Source organism: Rhinichthys klamathensis, unplaced genomic scaffold, assembly GCF_029890125.1.
Source record: "Rhinichthys klamathensis goyatoka isolate OS25496 unplaced genomic scaffold, OSU_Roscu_1.1 h1tg000844l_1, whole genome shotgun sequence".
NCBI lineage: Eukaryota > Metazoa > Chordata > Actinopteri > Cypriniformes > Leuciscidae > Rhinichthys > Rhinichthys klamathensis.
This window is the reverse complement of record NW_026607218.1, coordinates 89901-113513: the sequence shown is the minus strand read 5'-3', so window position 1 is coordinate 113513 and position 23613 is coordinate 89901. Positions and strand designations below refer to the sequence as shown.

The 23613-nt window shown below is 47.5% G+C and overlaps 2 protein-coding genes across 2 annotated transcripts in view; both read left to right on the top strand.

Moving 5' to 3' along the window:
• Nucleotides 1-2689, top strand: part of LOC130078244 (myelin basic protein-like) — a 36867-nt gene extending 34178 nt beyond the window's left edge. Inside the window, exon 4 of the mRNA XM_056243770.1 lies at nt 2436-2689. Coding sequence (XP_056099745.1) covers nt 2436-2689 — 254 coding nt within the window. The remainder of the gene's footprint in view (nt 1-2435) is intronic.
• LOC130078243 (myelin basic protein-like) overlaps nt 2579-23613 on the top strand; it is a 38236-nt gene continuing 17201 nt past the window's right edge. The window contains exons 1-4 of the mRNA XM_056243769.1: nt 2579-2841; nt 15000-15101; nt 15203-15229; nt 16212-16289. Of these exons, the coding sequence (XP_056099744.1) occupies nt 2725-2841; nt 15000-15101; nt 15203-15229; nt 16212-16289 (324 nt within the window). The 5' untranslated portion in view covers nt 2579-2724. The remainder of the gene's footprint in view (nt 2842-14999; nt 15102-15202; nt 15230-16211; nt 16290-23613) is intronic.

Here is a 23613-nt window from a genome sequence, read left to right as displayed (position 1 = left end):
ATCACCGCACTGAACTCACCATACCCTCATATCACCGCACTGAACTCACCATACCCTCATATCACCGCACTGAACTCACCATACCCTCATATCACCGCACTGAACTCACCATACCCTCATATCACCGCACTGAACTCACCATACCCTCATATCACCGCACTGAACTCTCACCATACCCTCATATCACCGCACTGAACTCACCATACCCTCATATCACCGCACTGAACTCACCATACCCTCATATCACCGCACTGAACTCACCATACCCTCATATCACCACACTGAACTCACCATACCCTCATATCACCGCACTGAACTCACCATACCCTCATATCACCGCACTGAACTCACCATACCCTCATATCACCGCACTGAACTCACCATACCCTCATATCACCGCACTGAACTCACCATACCCTCATATCACCGCACTGAACTCACCATACCCTCATATCACCGCACTGAACTCACCATACCCTCATATCACCGCACTGAACTCACCATACCCTCATATCACCGCACTGAACTCACCATACCCTCATATCACCACACTGAACTCACCATACCCTCATATCACCACACTGAACTCACCATACCCTCATATCACCGCACTGAACTCACCATACCCTCATATCACCGCACTGAACTCACCATACCCTCATATCACCGCACTGAACTCACCATACCCTCATATCACCGCACTGAACTCACCATACCCTCATATCACCACACTGAACTCACCATACCCTCATATCACCGCACTGAACTCACCATACCCTCATATCACCGCACTGAACTCACCATACCCTCATATCACCGCACTGAACTCACCATACCCTCATATCACCGCACTGAACTCACCATACCCTCATATCACCGCACTGAACTCACCATACCCTCATATCACCGCACTGAACTCACCATACCCTCATATCACCGCACTGAACTCACCATACCCTCATATCACCGCACTGAACTCACCATACCCTCATATCACCGCACTGAACTCACCATACCCTCATATCACCGCACTGAACTCACCATACCCTCATATCACCGCACTGAACTCACCATACCCTCATATCACCGCACTGAACTCACCATACCCTCATATCACCGCACTGAACGCACCATACCCTCATATCACCGCACTGAACTCACCATACCCTCATATCACCGCACTGAACTCACCATACCCTCATATCACCGCACTGAACTCACCATACCCTCATATCACCGCACTGAACTCACCATACCCTCATATCACCGCACTGAACTCACCATACCCTCATATCACCACACTGAACTCACCATACCCTCATATCACCACACTGAACTCACCATACCCTCATATCACCACACTGAACTGAACTCACCATACCCTCATATCACCGCACTGAACTCACGATACCCTCATATCACCACACTGAACTCACCATACCCTCATATCACCGCACTGAACTCACCATACCCTCATATCACCGCACTGAACTCACCATACCCTCATATCACCGCACTGAACTCACCATACCCTCATATCACCGCACTGAACTCACCATACCCTCATATCACCGCACTGAACTCACCATACCCTCATATCACCGCACTGAACTCACCATACCCTCATATCACCGCACTGAACTCACCATACCCTCATATCACCGCACTGAACTCACCATACCCTCATATCACCACACTGAACTCACCATACCCTCATATCACCGCACTGAACTCACCATACCCTCATATCACCACACTGAACTCACCATACCCTCATATCACCGCACTGAACTCACCATACCATATTATTGTGATACACCAAGACATGATTAAAGGTTAACAAAAAATGTCCTGTTGATTAAAATGCTAAATTTAATATTGCATTGTGTGTGTAAATGAATAGGATGGACTTGGTGCTGAAACCCAACACAGGACAATAGAGACGCCAGAATAACAATATTCATGATTCTGAAGCTGAAAACACTGAATTGTTGTAGATGAATATGCTTGATCTCTGTCACTGACTGGATATATTTAATATAATAAAGGCCACTTTATACTGGTAACAAGACATCTGGCCTTATCAGTCCCACAAATATCCCCCCATTGCATTATTATACATTATATTCAACATCATATATAGTAGTTTAATGTAGTACTGACACTAAAACTCTAATTTTTATTTTGGATGAAATATCCACAATACATATTATTGTGATATATTGTGACACCCCTAAAAGTTTCTCATGAAAGTGATGATTTATGTTGATGGCAATGGTGTGTCGATGCAGGCAGATCCATATTATTGTTGAAGATTATATTAAATGTCCCCAACTAAGCAAGCCAAAAGCCAATGAAAAGAAAAGGTCACACCCCTAATAGTTTCTCATGAAAAGTGATGATTCAATGTTGATGACAATGGTGTGTGTGTTCAGGACTGGGGGAGGCGGACCTGAACCAGAACAATGGCTCTTCCAGCAAGAGTCCAGCGCTGAGCGACTCCACGACGGAGGCAGTGGATCAGGGCATCTGGAAGCAGTCGAGCGGCACGACCCCTGACCCCGACGGGCCCCGCCCACACCTGACCCGCCTGTTCTCTCGGGACGCCCCGGGGCGAGAGGACAACACCTTCACAGAGCGGCCCTCAGAGTCGGACGAGCTGCAGACCATCCAGGAGGACCTCGAGTAGACCTCTCTCGCCTCGCTTCCCTCAGAGACTCGCTCATGGCATCCGCAAGCTCCTCGCAGTCCACTCTCCGGCTGGGCCGCAGCAAGAAGAGCCCCACCGTCATGGACCAGATCGGGAAGTTCTTCGGGGGGGAGAAGAAGAAGAAGGGAAAGGTGAGGATTGAGCAGGCTTTTCTCCAACTACTGTTCTGCTGGCTTGAGTTCGCTCAACCTGCAGTGATCGTTTCGCTTTTTAATGACTTTTATCTTTCATCTCAAAGTTCATTGTGCGCCAAACCGGCTGCCGTACAGTATATCCAGTGTTGAGTAAAGCTGCGGCTCGGGGTGTTATGGGGTTTTACTGTGATTCAAGGAGCGCGAGAATTATGTTTATAAACGTGACTTTTTGCTTTTATAAGATTTTCAGATATTTGAAATGCCTGTACAGAACAAAATCGAGTGTTTGTACAACTCTTGACTGACAGTATAGTTCAGCACAGTGTGTGTGTCTATGAGCTCTTCATCCAGTATATCACACGAGCGCTGAACACGTGTGTTATATCCACATTAGGATCCAGTTAAACGCCTCAGGGTTTTCCACGGTACCGACGGAGGCTTGCTTTCAAAAATGAATTTGCATCTTTTTGGAAATTATTTGTTATGCTTGCGCGTTTATGCAATTTGTAAAGCCTTAACTTTTAAGACAACAAAAGAGGGAGGTGAATATTTTTTTCTTCTGAAATTCACAGATATTTAAGCTGTTAGATTGTGAAACGAGATCTCCGTGATGTGTGTAAGTTTATAGTCGTGACCTTATGTTTAAAGTGCCAAACGCTGGTCAGAAGCGGCCGTGACGGAGTGCCTGACGTGATTATAATTATGATTATGCTCGTGAGAGTGTGTGTTCCTGCTGTATAATAGTGTTGTCTGTCGATCTGTCAAACACGCCTCAGGGAACTCGTCTCTCTCTCTGTAACAGTGTGATGTTTGAGTGTGAACCCCTAAACACTGTGTGTATCTGTAACCCTGACGCTGTTCCTGTCTTCAGCTTTTTCACATTTGCTTGATTAAAATATATCTAACAACATCAACACTGACTTTTTTGTTTATTTGTCTAGAAAGGGTGAAGCTCAGATTACGGCTAGCGTGACATTGCATCTTTTGTTCCTCATCATTGCACACACAACGCACATTATACAGGGGTAACTATGAAAACCAAATGTTTGCATTTCCCAGAATGCAGTTTTAAAGCAGCTTTACAGAGAGTAATACCGCTATGCTTCATGTTTTAGGGCTGGGTGATATATATATAGAGAGAGAGAGAGAATATTAGCAATATTATCATCAATATTATATATTGTGAATATCAAATATTGTTGAAAATTAAGATTAATAAAGAAAAGTCTGCATTTTTATTTTTACTTTGTGTTTTTTTTGCACTAAACATTTTGAATGTGCTTTGACATAATAACTGTTTGTCCAAATCTGTTTGTTTTTAATTGGGGAAAAAGAAAATCACCTTTTTTAATTATTCTAGAGCAAAAGCAAAAATATTGAGATGTATATGGGGCTTATCATCAAAATTTAGAAAGATTTCAAGTTTTAGGAATATCGTCCAACCCTGGTATACATGATCCTCCATATGTAGATATTGTGTCTATATTGTGTAGCAGATATATATATCAGCGTTTCAATGTCATTTAAGTGATGAAACGGAAGAAGCTTTTATTGTTTTAACTAAACATTCACAATAAGATCTATAACATGAATTTACAACATAATCAGGTGAATTTTCCTTTCCTGGCTCACAGACAGAAAGAGCAGCCGGCTTTGTTCTAAGCAAGAGTAAGCAGTTCTCAAAAAGTATTAATGAAAAGTATTAATATAGTCGGTTGTCAAAAAGTCTGATCATATTGTACTGACAGAAATCTGCTAATTCATATGAACAGAACACACGTTAACATCGTCCCTGCTAATAAACCATCACTGAGCCGGTTCTCCTGACTCTAGTGACGTCTGAGGGGTTTTTAACGAGCTCCATTAAACCAGCGAAATATGAGGAAATTCTGTTATATTTTAAATAGGGAAGAACAAAACATTAAACTTGGTTAAGGTATTTATCTGACAAAATTGTTTGGCAAATAAAGTTAAATTACAGCTACAGGTTTTATTTTATATGCAAAAAAATGCATGTAAAAATCTGACAGGAAAAAGCAAACATTGACTACAACATAATCAGTTATTAATATTTGGTTGGTTCTCTGTTGTTTTTGCATGTGTTCATAATTTATTTGTTTGACAGGCTGGACAAAAATTATGTTGCACAATTTGTCATGTTTCATTGTGTTATTATCACAAATAAAACAATCGACTCCAAGCACACCTATGCAATATGACTACAAAATCTTTAACTCATTCATAATAATAGTTAAGATATAAAAATAAATAAGATGTTGCTGTTTGAGCCTGAAAAAACTCTGCAAAGCTCCAGTTCTTGGTGTCAGTGTTTCTGAACTCCTGAAACGCCTCCACTGTAGTCTTGAGTTTCTTCCGGGAACGAACACGTCACAATATTCCTCATTATAATAATGCGCAGAATAAAGGGGCGGGGCCTGGTTGAGTTAGTTAGTAGTGTGTTAAACTGGCGGTTATGGAAAGGGGCGGGGCATTTCCCAAACACACTCGAAGCGCTCGACCAATCGCAACACACTGCTCCAGCCGACCAATCAGAGCACAGTGTGCTTTTCAGAAGGAGGGGCTTCATAGAGACAGGAAGTAAACAGAGCGTTACTGACAGACTGGGAAGAGAGGAGCCGCAACAATGGAGAATATGAGGAGAATAATCAACATTCAAGCAGGAAAACCTGTTCTAGTAGAGCCTGAAAACAACAAGACTTTGTCAAAGGGGCGTAGGGGTTTTCCTCTGGTTTAACAGTATTTTAACAAATCATTGTAAACAAAAAGTTTGTGCTACAAATATTCTATTGGTTTGAATAAATGAGTTGTATATATTTTCTTTATTTACCATCAGGAAAAATGAGTTAAAGCTTGGTATTTTAATATGACGAGAATATTTGTGGCCAGAGCTGTAATCGGTCCGCAGCTTCATCCGGACCCTGACCTTTAACCCCTCTCTGAAAGCTCACGCCAGACAGGGACTCAGTTTATACGATTTAAAAAAATACTGTGAGTTTGTAAAAGCGTCACTTCAGGTTCATAATTAGTGCTCATAAACGGCTGTCGAGATGTGTCTGAACATCTCTCTCTTCGGCTGAACACAAAAGAAGATATCTTGTAGAATGTTGGTAACAAAACATTTTATTTCCAAAAGATAAAGTACCAACATTCTTCAAAATATCTTATTCTGTGTTCTGCAGGATTGGAGACATGAGAGAAAGTAAATGAAGACAATTTTCATTTTTGGGTGGACTATCCCTTTAAGTGTGTAAAGACAAACACATAATGAGTTCAAATGGACAAGGAAACATAAATAACAAGGAAGTAAGATTTGAAGAATAAGGTGAAAGGCTCTACTGAATACTTGATGAATATTAATTTGGCCATGATGACATTGATTGGCAACCTTCATTGCATCCAGTCAAGTAACCTAATTAATATATGATGTTTTATTAACAAAGTTTGGGAGAAGCACATTCAGATAATTAACCTAATTAACACGGGAGGAGCATGTTCAGTTAATCGACTCAATTAACGAGCTAAGAGGAATACACACAGCAGACTTGCCTCTGTTCCCAGCACCCCTCCTCCATCTCCGCACTTCTCCTTTCCCAACCGCGGATACGGGAGTCCACTGGGTTCGGGACAATCCCGCGCTCGGACGCCGAATACACATGACCTGTACTCTGACTGATCACATGTGAACCTCGATCTAAGCTACAACTACAGAGGAGGAAGTGAAAGCCTCGTTCAGACTCAGCTCACATCTGATTTTGTGCATATCCGGTCCGTGTATCATCCAATTATTCCATTCAAACGGGCAAACTAAAAACGGGACAAAAAAGATAAATATTTAATTTTTCTGTATGAACCAAAAACAATTAAAGCTGGTGTACCGTGGGGGAATACGTGAAAACCGTGAACATTTCTTGAATATTCCCCCATGCAACACCAGCTTAATTTTTTTTTGGTTCATCCATCCATCCATCCATCCATCTTCTTCCGCTTATCCGGGGCCGGGTCGCGGGGGCATTAGTCTAAGCAGAGATGCCCAGACTTCCCTCTCCCTGGACACTTCCTCCAGCTCTTCCGGGGGGACACCGAGGCGTTCCCAGGCCAGCCGGGAGATATAGTCCCTCCAGCGTGTCCTAGGTCTTCCCCGGGGTCTCCTCCCAGTGGGACACGCCCGGAACACCTCCCCGGGAAGGCGTCCAGAAGGCATCCGGAACAGATGCCCGAGCCACCTCAGCTGGGCCTCTCGATGTGGAGGAGCAGCGGCTCTACTCTGAGCTCCTCCCGAGTGACCAAGCTTCTCACCCTATCTCTAAGGGATCGCCCAGTCACCCTGCGGAGAAAGCTCATTTCGGCCGCCTGTATCTGGGATCTTGTCCTTTCGGTCATGACCCAAAACTCATGACCATAGGTGAGAGTAGGAACGTAGATCGACCGGTAAACCGAGAGCTTCGCCTTGCAGCTCAGCTCCTTCTTCACCACAGACCGGTACATCGACCGCATTACTGCAGAAGCTGCACCGATCCGTCTGTCAATCTCCCGTTCCATCCTTCCCTCACTCGTGAACAAGACCCCAAGATACTTAAACTCCTCCACTTGAGGCAGGAACTCTCCACCAACCTGAAGTGGGCAAGCCACCCTTGGTTCATACAGGAAAACAATAAACCGTATAAACCGTTTTTCCTGTTTTTTGTTTGCCAGTTTGAATGGAATAGTTGGATGATACGATGATACACGTACCATATCCAATTCACCCTTCGCAGGGAGTTTGATTGACAGGCGGTTTGACCAATCATAATCCGCCATCCTCTGAATTCGCCATTTTGTCCGACACAGCAGTCAGGAGAGTTAGTAGATTAACACGGGTGGATTTGAACTGTACTGACGTCTTTCCACGGTTGAAACAACATTCCTTCTGATGTTCATTCATGTTTATTTGATGCTATAAATGAACTAGAAGATGATGGGTTCATGAGCAGCTTTAACTGAGCTATCTGTCAGACACATTAAACAGCCACAAAACGGTATTTATTGCTTAGATTTCTTTAAAATGGTAAATGTTAAATGGACTGCATTTATATAGCGCTTTCACAGACCCAATGGCCACCAAAGCGTTTTAAATTTTGCCTCACATTCACCCATTCACTCACTCATTTATACACCGGCGGCGGTGTCAGCCATGCAAGGCTATCCAGCTCGTCCACTGCCGCCCCACATCAAAAATGGCCAACTTTGAAAGACCAACTGTTTCATATCAAAAGTAAGCTGGTCTGTCCTGTATCAGTGTGTTGTCAGTGTCCTCTGCGCCGCGGTGTGTGTTTCACTGCGTGAGGTCATGGTGTGGTGTGAGAGAGGCGTGGCTGGTCAGACATAGCAACAGTAACTAAGGGGGCAGGTCTTTTGGGGGTCGAATGGGCAATTGGAATCTGATCAGATTTAACAAGTGTGAGAAGGGCAAAAAATCACATGAAATGTGATTTTAACAAATCCGTTTCAAGCTACACTAATATGTGGTTTGAAATCCAATTCAAATTGCATTTCTGGAAATCCGTTTCAGTCTGATCGGATTTCACATGGTTTATGTCCCTTTCTCACGCCACATAAAACGTAAGCATGTTAGACCTTGTTATAGGAAACATGCTGAAGTCGCTGCAGAAACAAGGTTGTCGAGCAGAAAACGACAATACAATAAAGACATGTTTTGAAACCGGCAGAGACGACGGGATAAAGCTGGCGCGGCCTCAGACGACATCCAGCACGGACTTATGATCCTAATCCGATACACAAATAACCGGATTTGGACTGTCAGTGTGAACATACAGTAGCCTAAGGCTCAATTCACACTGTGAGCCATCGAGCTCTATTCAGATGTATTGCTCAGATCCGTGTAGCTGTTCACATTGTTGATTTTAAACATGGCGATATCAGATTGTTAGTATTGTTAGATTGTTAGATTAAAAGTATTGTTTATTTAAAGTGTGAATTTTTTGCACAGGCAATATAAAGAACAAACACAAGGAAGCAAAAGGAGAGCAGAGTTTTTAAACCTTTATGATACGAGGTCTCGTGGTTTGCTTGTATGAGCTGTTACCTCAATACTTTTGAGTTCTGTCACATCACTGTTCTTCACTGACTAACTCTCACTACTGTCTTGATATGATAACTTTGGGAATGTAAAATCTTTGAAGTGACTCCAATGAGCGCAGAATTGTGACGAATGTTGGTCTAAAGCCGAGGTGGCGAACTCCGGTCCTGGAGAGTTGAGCTCCAACCCTGATGAAAACTCACGTCTGTAGCTTTCCAGTGGCCCTTCAGACCTTGATTAGTTGTTCAGGTGTGTTTGATTAGGGTTAAAGCAAAACTCTGGAGGACTGTGGCTCTCCAGGACCGACGTTCGCCACCCCTGATCTAGAGGAATGTAAAAGTCGCATGAATTCCGATTTGACTGTTCAGACTGAGGTCGCATTGCAAAACATCTGACCTGTATCGGATTTAGGACCACATATGGAAGCGGCAAAAACTTTGGAATTTAAAAGATCAGATTCCATGGGGTTTGTGCTGTTCACACTGTCATGAGAACAACAGATCTGAGTCGCATGTGAGCAAAAAAATCTGATTTTGGTCACATTTGCCTGTAGTCTGAACGTAGCTTAAGAGTTTGGACTGCCTGAATGTTTAATAATCAGAAGCAGGGGCAGAGGGCATGGCTTCTGGGGCTTTTTCAAACATATATATACTGAAATAGTTCTGTATACTATCACAAATCAGCTGGGCCGCCTGGGGGTGGAGACTCCATCGGCTCGCCCGGGATGTGAATGGCACGAAGCAACTTGACTCCAGAGGAGGAGATGGCGGGCGAGTTGTGACATGCGTCTGGAGCGTAGACCACCTTGACGGTTGATGTATGCAACAGTCTAGGTGTTGTCCGTCTGGATGCACATGCTTGTCCTGGAGCGACGGTCGGACCCGGCACAGAGCAAGGAATACTGCTAGCAACTCGAGGCAATTGATATGCTACCGGCTGAAAGCTTGGCGACGGGCTGGTATGATTGCCACCTGGAGTGTGCCATGCCCATCTCTGGACTCGGTCATGTAACCAGTGCTGAAGCATTCTCATATGAAGCAATCCGAGGGGCATGACCACGGCTGCAGATACCATATGCCCCAGGAGACTCTGAAACAGTTTCAGTCGAACCGCTGTCCTGCCCTTGAATGCATTCAAGCAGTTCAGCACTGACTGAGCACGTGCTGTTATGTTGACCTAGTCCAGCTCCATACCGAGAAAACAGATACTCTGCACGGGGGAGAGTTTAATCTTTTCCCATTTGAACCGAAGCCCCAGATGGCTGAGGTGCCTGAGCACCAGGTCCCTGTGTTCGCATGACTGATCTTGCGAGTGGGTCAGGATGAGTCAGTCGTCGAGATAGTTGAGGATACGAATACCCACCTCCCTTAGAGGGGCAAGGGCAGCGTCCAGCCCAAAGGGGAGGACCTTGTACTGATATGCCCATCCCTCGAACACAAAGTGTAGGAACGGGGGGGATAACTGAGACGCGAAAGTACGCCTCATTTAGGTCGATTGCTGCAAAACAATCTTGGGGGCAAATGCATTCGAAAATACATTTCAGCATTAGAATCTTGAACGGAAACTTGTGAAGGGCCCGATTAAAGACACACAGATCCAAGATCAGTCGTAACCCAACACCTTTCTTGGGTCCAACGAAGTAGGGGCTGTTGAACTCTGACCTCATGTCAGCTGGAGGGACCGTTTCTATAACGTCCTTCGCCAGTAGGACTGTGATATCTGGATGCAGGACAGGAGTCTTGTCCTCCGCTGCATAGCATCCCGGAGTGGGGTCTGAGTGTGAGGTGCAACACTTACCTGTCTCTACGGGTCCCGTGAGGGAATGGCAGGAGACACTTAAGACATAGCGTCACTCACTGTCAGTGGTACTGTAAGCCTTAGCAGCGAGAGTGGCAGAGAACTTACAAACCCTGGATAGGAAACATGGGCGACCTTGCCAGGTGGTGTTGGGCAAATCTGCATTGCAACTTCACGTTGCACCTGAATCTCCAAGCTCCATTTGGCAAAGGTAGTGAGGGTGAAGGAGGCGCCAGAGTGGCTTCGGGCAGAAAAAGGGGCCTTCCATGACTTTGTGACCTCCATGCACTTCCGGGAAGAAGGATTGGTCCGGTGGGAAAGCCCCCACTGTAACCCCTTAGATCAGAGCCGTCGCCAGGACATATAGAACGGGGGGCATTTAGTTTTCATAGGGGGCACATTTTTATGATCTGAGAAACAGTCTAAAACAATAACATCCCATATTTATTATTACTGAAATAGACCCAGTTCTATATTAACACCTAAACACAAGATAGACACGATCCTACAAACTACACCAGAACCCTTTTGCATTAAGCCTATATACTTTGTAAACACAAGGCACAAAAGCTTTTCAATTCCTCCAACAGCACAATAATAAAAACAAAACATACCAAAAAGAAAGTGCATTGAAGTGTACCAAAGACTTTAAGGCCGTGTGTTTGTTGAAGAATGTTTAACTTTGGGTAAAATGCAGTGCTCATCACTGTCACTTTTTACCCAGCTGTCCAATCACAGTGGAGGAGGGGCGGGGCTAATACCACACCGACCAACCGTCAGAACATTCTTTCTGTACAACGACATCCACCAGCAGAGCTAACCGAACAAAATGGATGAAAAATATATTTTTTAGTATGAAACAAATTATCTGCAAAATCAGTTACAAGTAAACTGTGCTGCGGACATTCTGTATCATAGCAACGAAGCGTCTCAACTGAAAAAACGCAGCGCTGCCAAAACGCTCTCAAGCGCCCACAGCTAGGCGGACACACAGCCTAAGTGTACTCAGCATTGAAATAGCTAAAGGCGGCGGGTCTCAGAGTGATAGTCATTTATAAATATAATAAATATAACCTATTTATGTTTCAAGTTCCGTTTTGTGTAATAATGGGTTAAATATGAATTTTCTGATCATAGGCAGAGGGTGAACCAACTCCAAGGAGATGCGCTTCTCCTTTAAAAACACCTTGAAATAGATTTCCTTGAAATAGTTTCAAGTTACTTGTCACCGCACAACCTACACATCCCAACATAAAACCTGCTGATAAATGATTTGTATATAAAGCATCTACGTTCACAAACCACCGTTAAATGAACAGATGACAGACTGTAGGCTACGCAGGATTTGGCAGAAAGCGTGCAAAGAGTGCTCCCTCTATATAATCTAATCAAATCAAATATAAAGCACCTTAAAAAACACAGTGTGTACAATTTCAAACGGATTAGATAAAACACCGTAAAATACAAAGAAAGAAATAATACAATATAAAAATGAAAACTAATACTAATAATACTAATATAAACATAAAATCAAAGCCTAACGGTCCTTACAAAGTAGCAAAGGCCTCATCAAACAAATGTGTCTTAAGCTGAGTTTATAACCTGGTTACAGAAGTGGAGGATCCGATAGGCATTGGCGACCCATCCCACAACAGCGACTGAGAACGCACGATCTCCTTCAGGTTTTAAGCGTCACCGAGGAATATCAAGGAGATCTCAGAGATCTCTGTGAGCAACTAAAATGTACAAGTTCAGAAACATATTTTGGTGCCAGTCCATGCAGAGCTTTAAAAGTATACAAAAGTAGCTTGTACTGTATTGTGAAATGAACTGGTAGCCAGTGTAGCGAGGCCAGAATAGGGGATATATGATCCATCTTTAATGATCATTCTGTTCTCTCTAAAAACGTGACGGAGGAGACTGACTTACACCCGGATACAGAACATTACAGGAATCAAGACGCCAAGAAATAAAAGCATGAATTACTTTCTCCAGATCACTGAAAGATAGGATAGATTTAAGTTTAGCGATATTTTCAATTGAAATAAACTATTCTTCACCACTGAATTGATCTGTCTATCAAATTTTAATTCTGTGTCAGAAAAGCCCAGATTCCTCATGTGTTTTCAGATTGGATGGCCGAGGACCTACGGTAGGTTTCCAGCTATATTATTTGCACAGCTATTAGGGCCAAATATAATCATTTCTGTTTAGTCCTTATTTAACTGGAGAAATTATTATTATTCATCCAGCATTTTACATCTTTTAGACACTCAAAAAGTGAATTAACGGATTCATCATCTCCAGGCTTTATGGGCAGATCTGGGTGTCATCGGCATAAACATGATACGAAATGCTTTATTTCTTAAAAATAATGAGTAAAAAGCTCACTCGTCTTAGTTCATCGAATCTCAAGAAGTTCTGTTACAATAAATGAAGATAACTGCGCAATGAATCTCTTATTTACATAATTGTTATAATAAGGGTATTTGGGGAACTCAGAATCCAGTCACCGCTGACATCATGTCTTAACTTAAACGCCCCTGATTGGCCATCGCGGTCGAGAAACCAACAGATGTGTTTGTGATTGGCTACATTGCTCAACGCTGCAAAAACACGTTGTAAACAAGAGGTTTCGTTATGGAATACGTGAATGGCCAAATCCACAGGAATCAGGTTTTCGCTCTCCGTTGTAAGTTTGCTGAATGAGCACCGGATTAGGGCATCCCTGCTTCAGCTCAGCCGGTGGATCTCCCGGAGGAGCTCGACTGGGATATCAGGGGGACTCATCTCTGTCAGGGGACTCGAGTCTCCATCTCAGCATCGCAATGTCCAGTTCTCCACAGGAGACGACCACTGATGCTCCACCACACCGACGTACAGGACCTCTGCCCGGGTCTGTCCCACCACGAATATGAAGGCGGAGTTTAGTTTAGTGGAAATGTGTCTTTGGCCTCACTATTCACCACACACAAGGACACCAACACAACATGACAATATTCATAAAAATTATAAAACAATAACATTCCCATATCTACATATACAATCTATGCATACATATCCACCCCTACTCATATTCATATCTTCTCCAAATGTAAAACTCTAATGGCAGTTGCACAAATGACATCTGGTCCACATCTGTACTCGCCCGAGGGTCTAAAACGTCTCCTTGATAACAACTGAAACCTAGACCGTAACGGATGAGAAGAATCCTCTGTAATAGAGTAGAGTCTTCCCCGAAGCAGAAGCGTAATGAGCGTGATGAGTGTGTGTGTGTGTGTCGGTGTGTATGATTGATGGGTAAGTGTGTGTCAGTGTGTATGAGTGAGTGATGGGTGAGTGTGTGTGTGTGTGTCAGTGTGTATGAGTGATGGGTGAGTGAGTGTGTGTGTCGGTGTGTATGAGTGAGTGATGGGTGAGTGTGTGTGTGTGTGTGTGTGTCAGTGTGTATGAGTGAGTGATGGGTGTGTGTGTGTGTGTGTGTGTGTGTGTGTGTGTGTGTGTGTGTGTGTGTGTGTGTGTGTGTCAGTGTGTATGAGTGAGTGATGGGTGTGTGTGTGTGTGTGTGTGTGTGTGTGTGTGTGTGTGTGTGTGTGTGTGTGTGTGTGTGTCAGTGTGTATGAGTGAGTGATGGGTGAGTGAGTGTGTGTGTGTGTGTGTGTGTGTGTGTGTGTGTGCGTGTGTGTGTGTGTGTCGGTGTGTATGAGTGAGTGATGGGTGAGTGTGTGTGTGTGTGTGTGTGTGTCAGTGTGTATGAGTGAGTGCCTCACTCCTCCTCGTAGACCCGCGGCACGGGCAGGGGTTCCTGACGCTGATCTCTCTCGTTCTGTCCCACTGGAAGGTGTGTAGTAGTGTGTTGAAGTGTGCAGAAGTGTGTAGAAGTGTGTTGAAGTGTGTAGAAGTGTGTAGTAGTGTGTTGAAGTGTGTAGTAGTGTGCAGTAGTGTGTAGTAGTGTGTAGTAGTGTGCAGAAGTGTGTAGTAGTGTGTAGTAGTGTGCAGAAGTGTGTAGTAGTGTGTTGAAGTGTGCAGAAGTGTGTAGAAGTGTGCAGAAGTGTGCAGTAGTGTGTTGAAGTGTGCAGAAGTGTGTAGTAGTGTGTAGTAGTGTGCAGAAGTGTGTAGTAGTGTGTAGTAGTGTGCAGAAGTGTGTAGTAGTGTGTTGAAGTGTGTAGAAGTGTGTAGAAGTGTGTAGAAGTGTGCAGAAGTGTGTAGAAGTGTGCAGAAGTGTGTAGAAGTGTGTTGAAGTGTGCTGTCTTCGTCACAGGGCTCTTTTCGAGGAGGTTTGTCTGCGTCCCCTCAGAGGAAGAGCGCGTCCCCGCGGCGCCGTCCGGATGAGAGCGCCGTCATGCACTTCCTAAGAAACATCGTTCGTATCTCTCCTCCTTTCCACTGTCCCTTGCATCTGACAAACAATAAATAAATACTAATATTTTCAAAGATTCTCACTGTAGTTTCTCCCCCGATTAGGTTTCTCCCTCTACCCCAAAATCTAAGGTAAGTGTCAGTCTTCTGAAGCCATTTCCATATGAGAAATGTATGTTAACATTATGCTGACTAGTATTCGGAGTCGTCATGCTCTTGATTCGTCACATGCAGCGGTTTCATGCGGCACAGAAAGATTTGAACGGTTCATCTCACTCGGTTATACCCGACACCAGTGGTGTTCTGACACGAGGAGGCAAACCTCTCACTATCTTTTTTATCAATCAAATGTAAATTAATTTCCCAGTAATTTGTCACATTTTCCTGGTTAAATAACAGTACTTTACATTACATAAAAAGTATAGTAAAGTAAAAAATAACTAAAGGCAGTGATCATTTAAACTATATATATTATTTGTGAACTGGTGTTCATCTGTTCTTTTTAAAAGTCAACTTATTTTCGGATCATCAGTCATTAAGCTCGGTAAACTGGTCATGAAAGATGTACCTTTAACTTAATCTGATTACTCACTAAAACCCCAGTCATCGTGTTCTCAGGCCATGTTAAGTGTGATGTTGATGTGACAGAGTGGTGATATCTGTGGCTAAGCTGTTTACTTACTGTTTAATTAGTATTCCCTTTAACACCATCATTTGTTCATTTAGACTGATTTGCGAACCAGGACGAAAATAAGAGGCAGAGTTAATCACACAAACCAGTTATATCCCATCATATCCAGTCATAGTGTGATGGCATTGCCTCCTCTCATGTGGCTTTCCCTCATTCACTCACCGCCACACTTTGTAATATTTGCGTTTTTTTATGTTTTATTTTATTATTTTCTGATCCAATGTTTAAGGAGCCACTGCACTCTTTAGATGAAACGCCCTTTCATATTATATTTTATAATATTTTATAAGTAATCAGTAGCTCTGAATTCATCTGTCCTTTTTCATGATCATCAACTGCTTCTTTGCCATTACTCGACCTGTCTCAAACACTAACCTGATTCCCCGACTCGATATGACAGATGCACGTCTGCTTTATTAACAGAGAGAGCAGAAATCACAGAGCAAAGGCCAGAAGGGACGTGGAGAGAGTCAAGGCTCCTTAACCCGCATCTTCAAGAGGGTAAATCGCACTCCTCACACCGCACTCCTCATCACTCCTCACACCGCACTCCTCATCACTCCTCACACCGCACTCCTCATACCGCACTCCTCATCACTCCTCACACCGCACTCCTCATCACTCCTCACACCGCACTCCTCATCACTCCTCACACCGCACTCCTCATCACTCCTCACCACTCCTCATCACTCCTCACACCGCACTCCTCATCACTCCTCACACCGCACTCCTCATACCGTACTCCTCATCACTCCTCACCACTCCTCATCACTCCTCACACCGCACTCCTCATCACTCCTCACACCGCACTCCTCATCACTCCTCACACCGCACTCCTCATCACTCCTCACACCGCACTCCTCATCACTCCTCACACCGCACTCCTCACCACTCCTCACACCGCACTCCTCATCACTCCTCACACCGCACTCCTCATCACTCCTCACACCGCACTCCTCACCACTCCTCACACCGCACTCCTCACCACTCCTCACACCGCACTCCTCATCACTCCTCACACCGCATTCCTCATCACTCCTCACACCGCACTCCTCACCACTCCTCACACCGCACTCCTCATCACTCCTCACACCGCACTCCTCACCACTCCTCACACCACACTCCTCATCACTCCTCACACCGCACTCCTCATCACTCCTCACACCGCACTCCTCACCACTCCTCACACCGCACTCCTCACCACTCCTCACACCGCACTCCTCATCACTCCTCACACCGCACTCCTCATCACTCCTCACACCGCACTCCTCACCACTCCTCACACCGCACTCCTCATCACTCCTCACACCGCACTCCTCATCACTCCTCACACCGCACTCCTCATCACTCCTCACACCGCACTCCTCACCACTCCTCACACCGCACTCCTCATCACTCCTCACACCGCACTCCTCACACCGCACTCCTCACCACTCCTCACACCACACTCCTCATCACTCCTCACATCGCACTCCTCATCACTCCTCACACCGCACTCCTCATCACTACTCACACCACACTCCTCATCACTCCTCACACCGCACTCCTCATACCGCACTCCTCATCACTCCTCATACCGCACTCCTCATCACTCCTCATACCGCACTCATCACTCCTCATACCGCACTCCTCATCACTCCTCACACCGCACTCCTCATCACTCCTCATACCGCACTCCTCATCACTCCTCATACCGCACTCCTCACCACTCCTCATACCGCACTCATCACTCCTCATACCGCACTCCTCATCACTCCTCACACCGCACTCCTCATCACTCCTCATACCGCACTCCTCATCACTCCTCACACCGCACTCCTCATCACTCCTCATACCGCACTCATCACTCCTCATACCGCACTCCTCATCACTCCTCACACCGCACTCCTCATACCGCACTCCTCATCACTCCTCATACCGCACTCCTCATCACTCCTCACACCGCACTCCTCATCACTCCTCACACCGCACTCCTCATCACTCCTCACACTGCACTCCTCACCACTCCTCACACCGCACTCCTCATCAGTCCTCATACCGCACTCCTCACCACTCATCATACCGCACTCCTCATCACTCCTCACACCGCACTCCTCATCACTCCTCACACCGCACTTCTCATCACTCCTCACACCGCACTCCTCATCACTCCTCACACTGCACTCCTCATCACTCCTCACACTGCACTCCTCATCACTCCTCATACCGCACTCCTCACCACTCCTCATACCGCACTCCTCACCACTCCTCATACCGCACTCCTCATCACTCCTCACACTGCACTCCTCATCACTCCTCACACTGCACTCCTCATCACTCCTCACACCGCACTCCTCACCACTCCTCACACCGCACTCCTCATCACTCCTCACACTGCACTCCTCATCACTCCTCACACCGCACTCCTCACACCGCACTCCTCACACCGCACTCCTCATCACTCCTCATCACTCCTCATCACTCCTCACACCGCACTCCACATCACTCCTCACACCGCATTCCTCACACCGCACTCCTCATCACTCCTCATCACTCCTCATCATTCCTCACACCGCACTCCTCATCACTCCTCATCACTCCTCATCACTCCTCACACCGCACTCCTCATCACTCCTCACACCGCACTCCTCACACCGCACTCCTCATCACTCCTCACACCGCACTCCTCATCACTCCTCACACCGCACTCCTCATACCGCACTCCTCATCACTCCTCATACCGCACTCCTCATCACTCCTCATACCGCACTCCTCATCACTCCTCACACCGCAATCCTCACACCGCACTCCTCATCACTCCTCACACCGCACTCCTCATCACTCCTCACACTGCACTCCTCATCACTCCTCACACCGCACTCCTCATCACTCCTCATACCGCACTCCTCACCACTCCTCATACCGCACTCCTCATCACTCCTCACACCGCACTCCTCATCACTCCTCATACCGCACTCCTCATCACTCCTCACACCGCACTCCTCATCACTCCTCACACCGCACTTCTCATCACTCCTCACACCGCACTCCTCATCACTCCTCACACTGCACTCCTCATCACTCCTCACACTGCACTCCTCATCACTCCTCATACCGCACTCCTCACCACTCCTCATACCGCACTCCTCATCACTCCTCACACTGCACTCCTCATCACTCCTCACACTGCACTCCTCATCCCTCCTCATACCGCACTCCTCATACCGCACTCCTCATCACTCCTCACACTGCACTCCTCATCACTCCTCACACTGCACTCCTCATCACTCCTCATATCGCACTCCTCACCACTCCTCATACCGCACTCCTCATCACTCCTCACACCGCACTCCTCATCACTACTCACACCACACTCCTCATCACTCCTCACACCGCACTCCTCATACCGCACTCCTCATCACTCCTCATACCGCACTCCTCATCACTCCTCATACCGCACTCATCACTCCTCATACCGCACTCCTCATCACTCCTCACACCGCACTCCTCATCACTCCTCATACCGCACTCCTCATCACTCCTCATACCGCACTCCTCACCACTCCTCATACCGCACTCATCACTCCTCATACCGCACTCCTCATCACTCCTCACACCGCACTCCTCATCACTCCTCATACCGCACTCCTCATCACTCCTCACACCGCACTCCTCATCACTCCTCATACCGCACTCATCACTCCTCATACCGCACTCCTCATCACTCCTCACACCGCACTCCTCATACCGCACTCCTCATCACTCCTCATACCGCACTCCTCATCACTCCTCACACCGCACTCCTCACACCGCACTCCTCATCACTCCTCACACCGCACTCCTCATCACTCCTCACACTGCACTCCTCACCACTCCTCACACCGCACTCCTCATCAGTCCTCATACCGCACTCCTCACCACTCATCATACCGCACTCCTCATCACTCCTCACACCGCACTCCTCATCACTCCTCACACCGCACTTCTCATCACTCCTCACACCGCACTCCTCATCACTCCTCACACTGCACTCCTCATCACTCCTCACACTGCACTCCTCATCACTCCTCATACCGCACTCCTCACCACTCCTCATACCGCACTCCTCACCACTCCTCATACCGCACTCCTCATCACTCCTCACACTGCACTCCTCATCACTCCTCACACTGCACTCCTCATCACTCCTCACACCGCACTCCTCACCACTCCACACACCGCACTCCTCATCACTCCTCACACTGCACTCCTCATCACTCCTCACACCGCACTCCTCACCACTCCTCACACCGCACTCCTCATCACTCCTCATCACTCCTCATCACTCCTCACACCGCACTCCACATCACTCCTCACACCGCATTCCTCACACCGCACTCCTCATCACTCCTCATCACTCCTCATCATTCCTCACACCGCACTCCTCATCACTCCTCATCACTCCTCATCACTCCTCATCACTCCTCATCACTCCTCACACCGCACTCCTCATCACTCCTCACACCGCACTCCTCACACCGCACTCCTCATCACTCCTCACACCGCACTCCTCATCACTCCTCACACCGCACTCCTCATACCGCACTCCTCATCACTCCTCATACCGCACTCCTCATCACTCCTCATACCGCACTCCTCATCACTCCTCACACCGCACTCCTCACACCGCACTCCTCATCACTCCTCACACCGCACTCCTCATCACTCCTCACACTGCACTCCTCATCACTCCTCACACCGCACTCCTCATCACTCCTCATACCGCACTCCTCACCACTCCTCATACCGCACTCCTCATCACTCCTCACACCGCACTCCTCATCACTCCTCATACCGCACTCCTCATCACTCCTCACACCGCACTCCTCATCACTCCTCACACCGCACTTCTCATCACTCCTCACACCGCACTCCTCATCACTCCTCACACTGCACTCCTCATCACTCCTCACACTGCACTCCTCATCACTCCTCATACCGCACTCCTCACCACTCCTCATACCGCACTCCTCATCACTCCTCACACTGCACTCCTCATCACTCCTCACACTGCACTCCTCATCCCTCCTCATACCGCACTCCTCACCACTCCTCACACCGCACTCCTCATCACTCCTCACACTGCACTCCTCATCACTCCTCACACCGCACTCCTCATCACTCCTCATCACTCCTCATCATTCCTCACACCGCACTCCTCATCACTCCTCATCACTCCTCATCACTCCTCATCACTCCTCACACCGCACTCCTCATCACTCCTCATCACTCCTCATCATTCCTCACACCGCACTCCTCATCACTCCTCATCACTCCTCATCACTCCTCATCACTCCTCACACCGCACTCCTCATCACTCCTCACACCGCACTCCTCACACCGCACTCCTCATCACTCCTCACACCGCACTCCTCATACCGCACTCCTCATCACTCCTCATACCGCACTCCTCATCACTCCTCATACCGCACTCCTCATCACTCCTCATACCGCACTCCTCATCACTCCTCACACCGCACTCCTCACACCGCACTCCTCATCACTCCTCACACCGCACTCCTCATCACTCCTCACACTGCACTCCTCATCACTCCTCACACCGCACTCCTCATCACTCCTCATACCGCACTCCTCACCACTCCTCATACCGCACTCCTCATCACTCCTCACACCGCACTCCTCATCACTCCTCATACCGCACTCCTCACACCGCACTCCTCATCACTCCTCACACCACACTTCTCATCACTCCTCACACCGCACTCCTCATCACTCCTCACACTGCACTCCTCATCACTCCTCACACTGCACTCCTCATCACTCCTCATACCGCACTCCTCACCACTCCTCATACCGCACTCCTCATCACTCCTCACACTGCACTCCTCATCACTCCTCACACTGCACTCCTCATCCCTCCTCATACCGCACTCCTCACCACTCCTCACACCGCACTCCTCATCACTCCTCACACTGCACTCCTCATCACTCCTCACACCGCACTCTTTATCACTCCTCATCACTCCTCACACCGCACTCCTCATCACTCCTCACACCGCATTCCTCACACCGCACTCCTCATCACTCCTCATCACTCCTCATCACTCCTCATCATTCCTCACACCGCACTCCTCATCACTCCTCATCACTCCTCATCACTCCTCATCACTCCTCACACCGCACTCCTCATCACTCCTCACACCGCACTCCTCATCACTCCTCACACCGCACTCCTCATCACTCCTCACACCACACTCCTCACACCGCACTCCTCATCACTCCTCACACCGCACTCTTCATCACTCCTCATCACTCCTCATCACTCCTCACACCGCACTCCTCATCACTCCTCATCACTCCTCACACCGCACTCCTCATCACTCCTCACACCGCACTCCTCACACCGCACTCCTCATCACTCCTCACACCGCACTCCTCACACCGCACTCCTCATCACTCCTCACACCGCACTCTTCATCACTCCTCATCACTCCTCATCACTCCTCATCACTCCTCACACCGCACTCCTCATCACTCCTCATCACTCCTCATCACTCCTCACACCGCACTCCTCACACCGCACTCCTCATCACTCCTCACACCGCACTCCTCATCACTACTCACACCGCACTCCTCATCACTCCTCACACCGCACTCCTCATACCGCACTCCTCATCACTCCTCATCACTCCTCACACCGCACTCCTCATCACTCTTCATCACTCCTCATCACTCCTCACACCGCACTCCTCACACCGCACTCCTCATCACTCCTCACACCGCACTCCTCATCACTACTCACACCGCACTCCTCATCACTCCTCACACCGCACTCCTCATACCGCACTCCTCATCACTCCTCATACCGCACTCCTCATCACTCCTCATACCGCACTCCTCATCACTCCTCACACCGCACTCCTCATCACTCCTCACACTGCACTCCTCATCACTCCTCACACCGCACTCCTCATCACTCCTCATACCGCACTCCTCACCACTCCTCATACCGCACTCCTCATCACTCCTCACACCGCACTCCTCATCACTCCTCACACCGCACTTCTCATCACTCCTCACACCGCACTCCTCACCACTCCTCACACTGCACTCCTCATCACTCCTCACACTGCACTCCTCATCACTCCTCATACCGCACTCCTCACCACTCCTCATACCGCACTCCTCATCACTCCTCACACTGCACTCCTCATCACTCCTCACACTGCACTCCTCATCACTCCTCATACCGCACTCCTCACCACTCCTCACACCGCACTCCTCATCACTCCTCACACCGCACTCATTATCACTCCTCACACCGCACTCTTCATCACTCCTCATCACTCCTCACACCGCACTCCTCATCACTCCTCACACCGCATTCCTCACACCGCACTCCTCATCACTCCTCATCACTCCTCATCACTCCTCATCATTCCTCACACCGCACTCCTCATCACTCCTCATCACTCCTCATCACTCCTCACACCGCACTCCTCATCACTCCTCACACCGCACTCCTCATCACTCCTCACACTGCACTCCTCATCATTCCTCACACCACACTCCTCACACCGCACTCCTCATCACTCCTCACACCGCACTCTTCATCACTCCTCATCACTCCTCATCACTCCTCACACCGCACTCCTCATCACTCCTCATCACTCCTCACACCGCACTCCTCATCACTCCTCACACCGCACTCCTCACACCGCACTCCTCATCACTCCTCACACCGCACTCCTCATCACTCCTCACACCGCACTCCTCATCACTCCTCACACCGCACTCCTCATACCGCACTCCTCATCACTCCTCATACCGCACTCCTCATCACTCC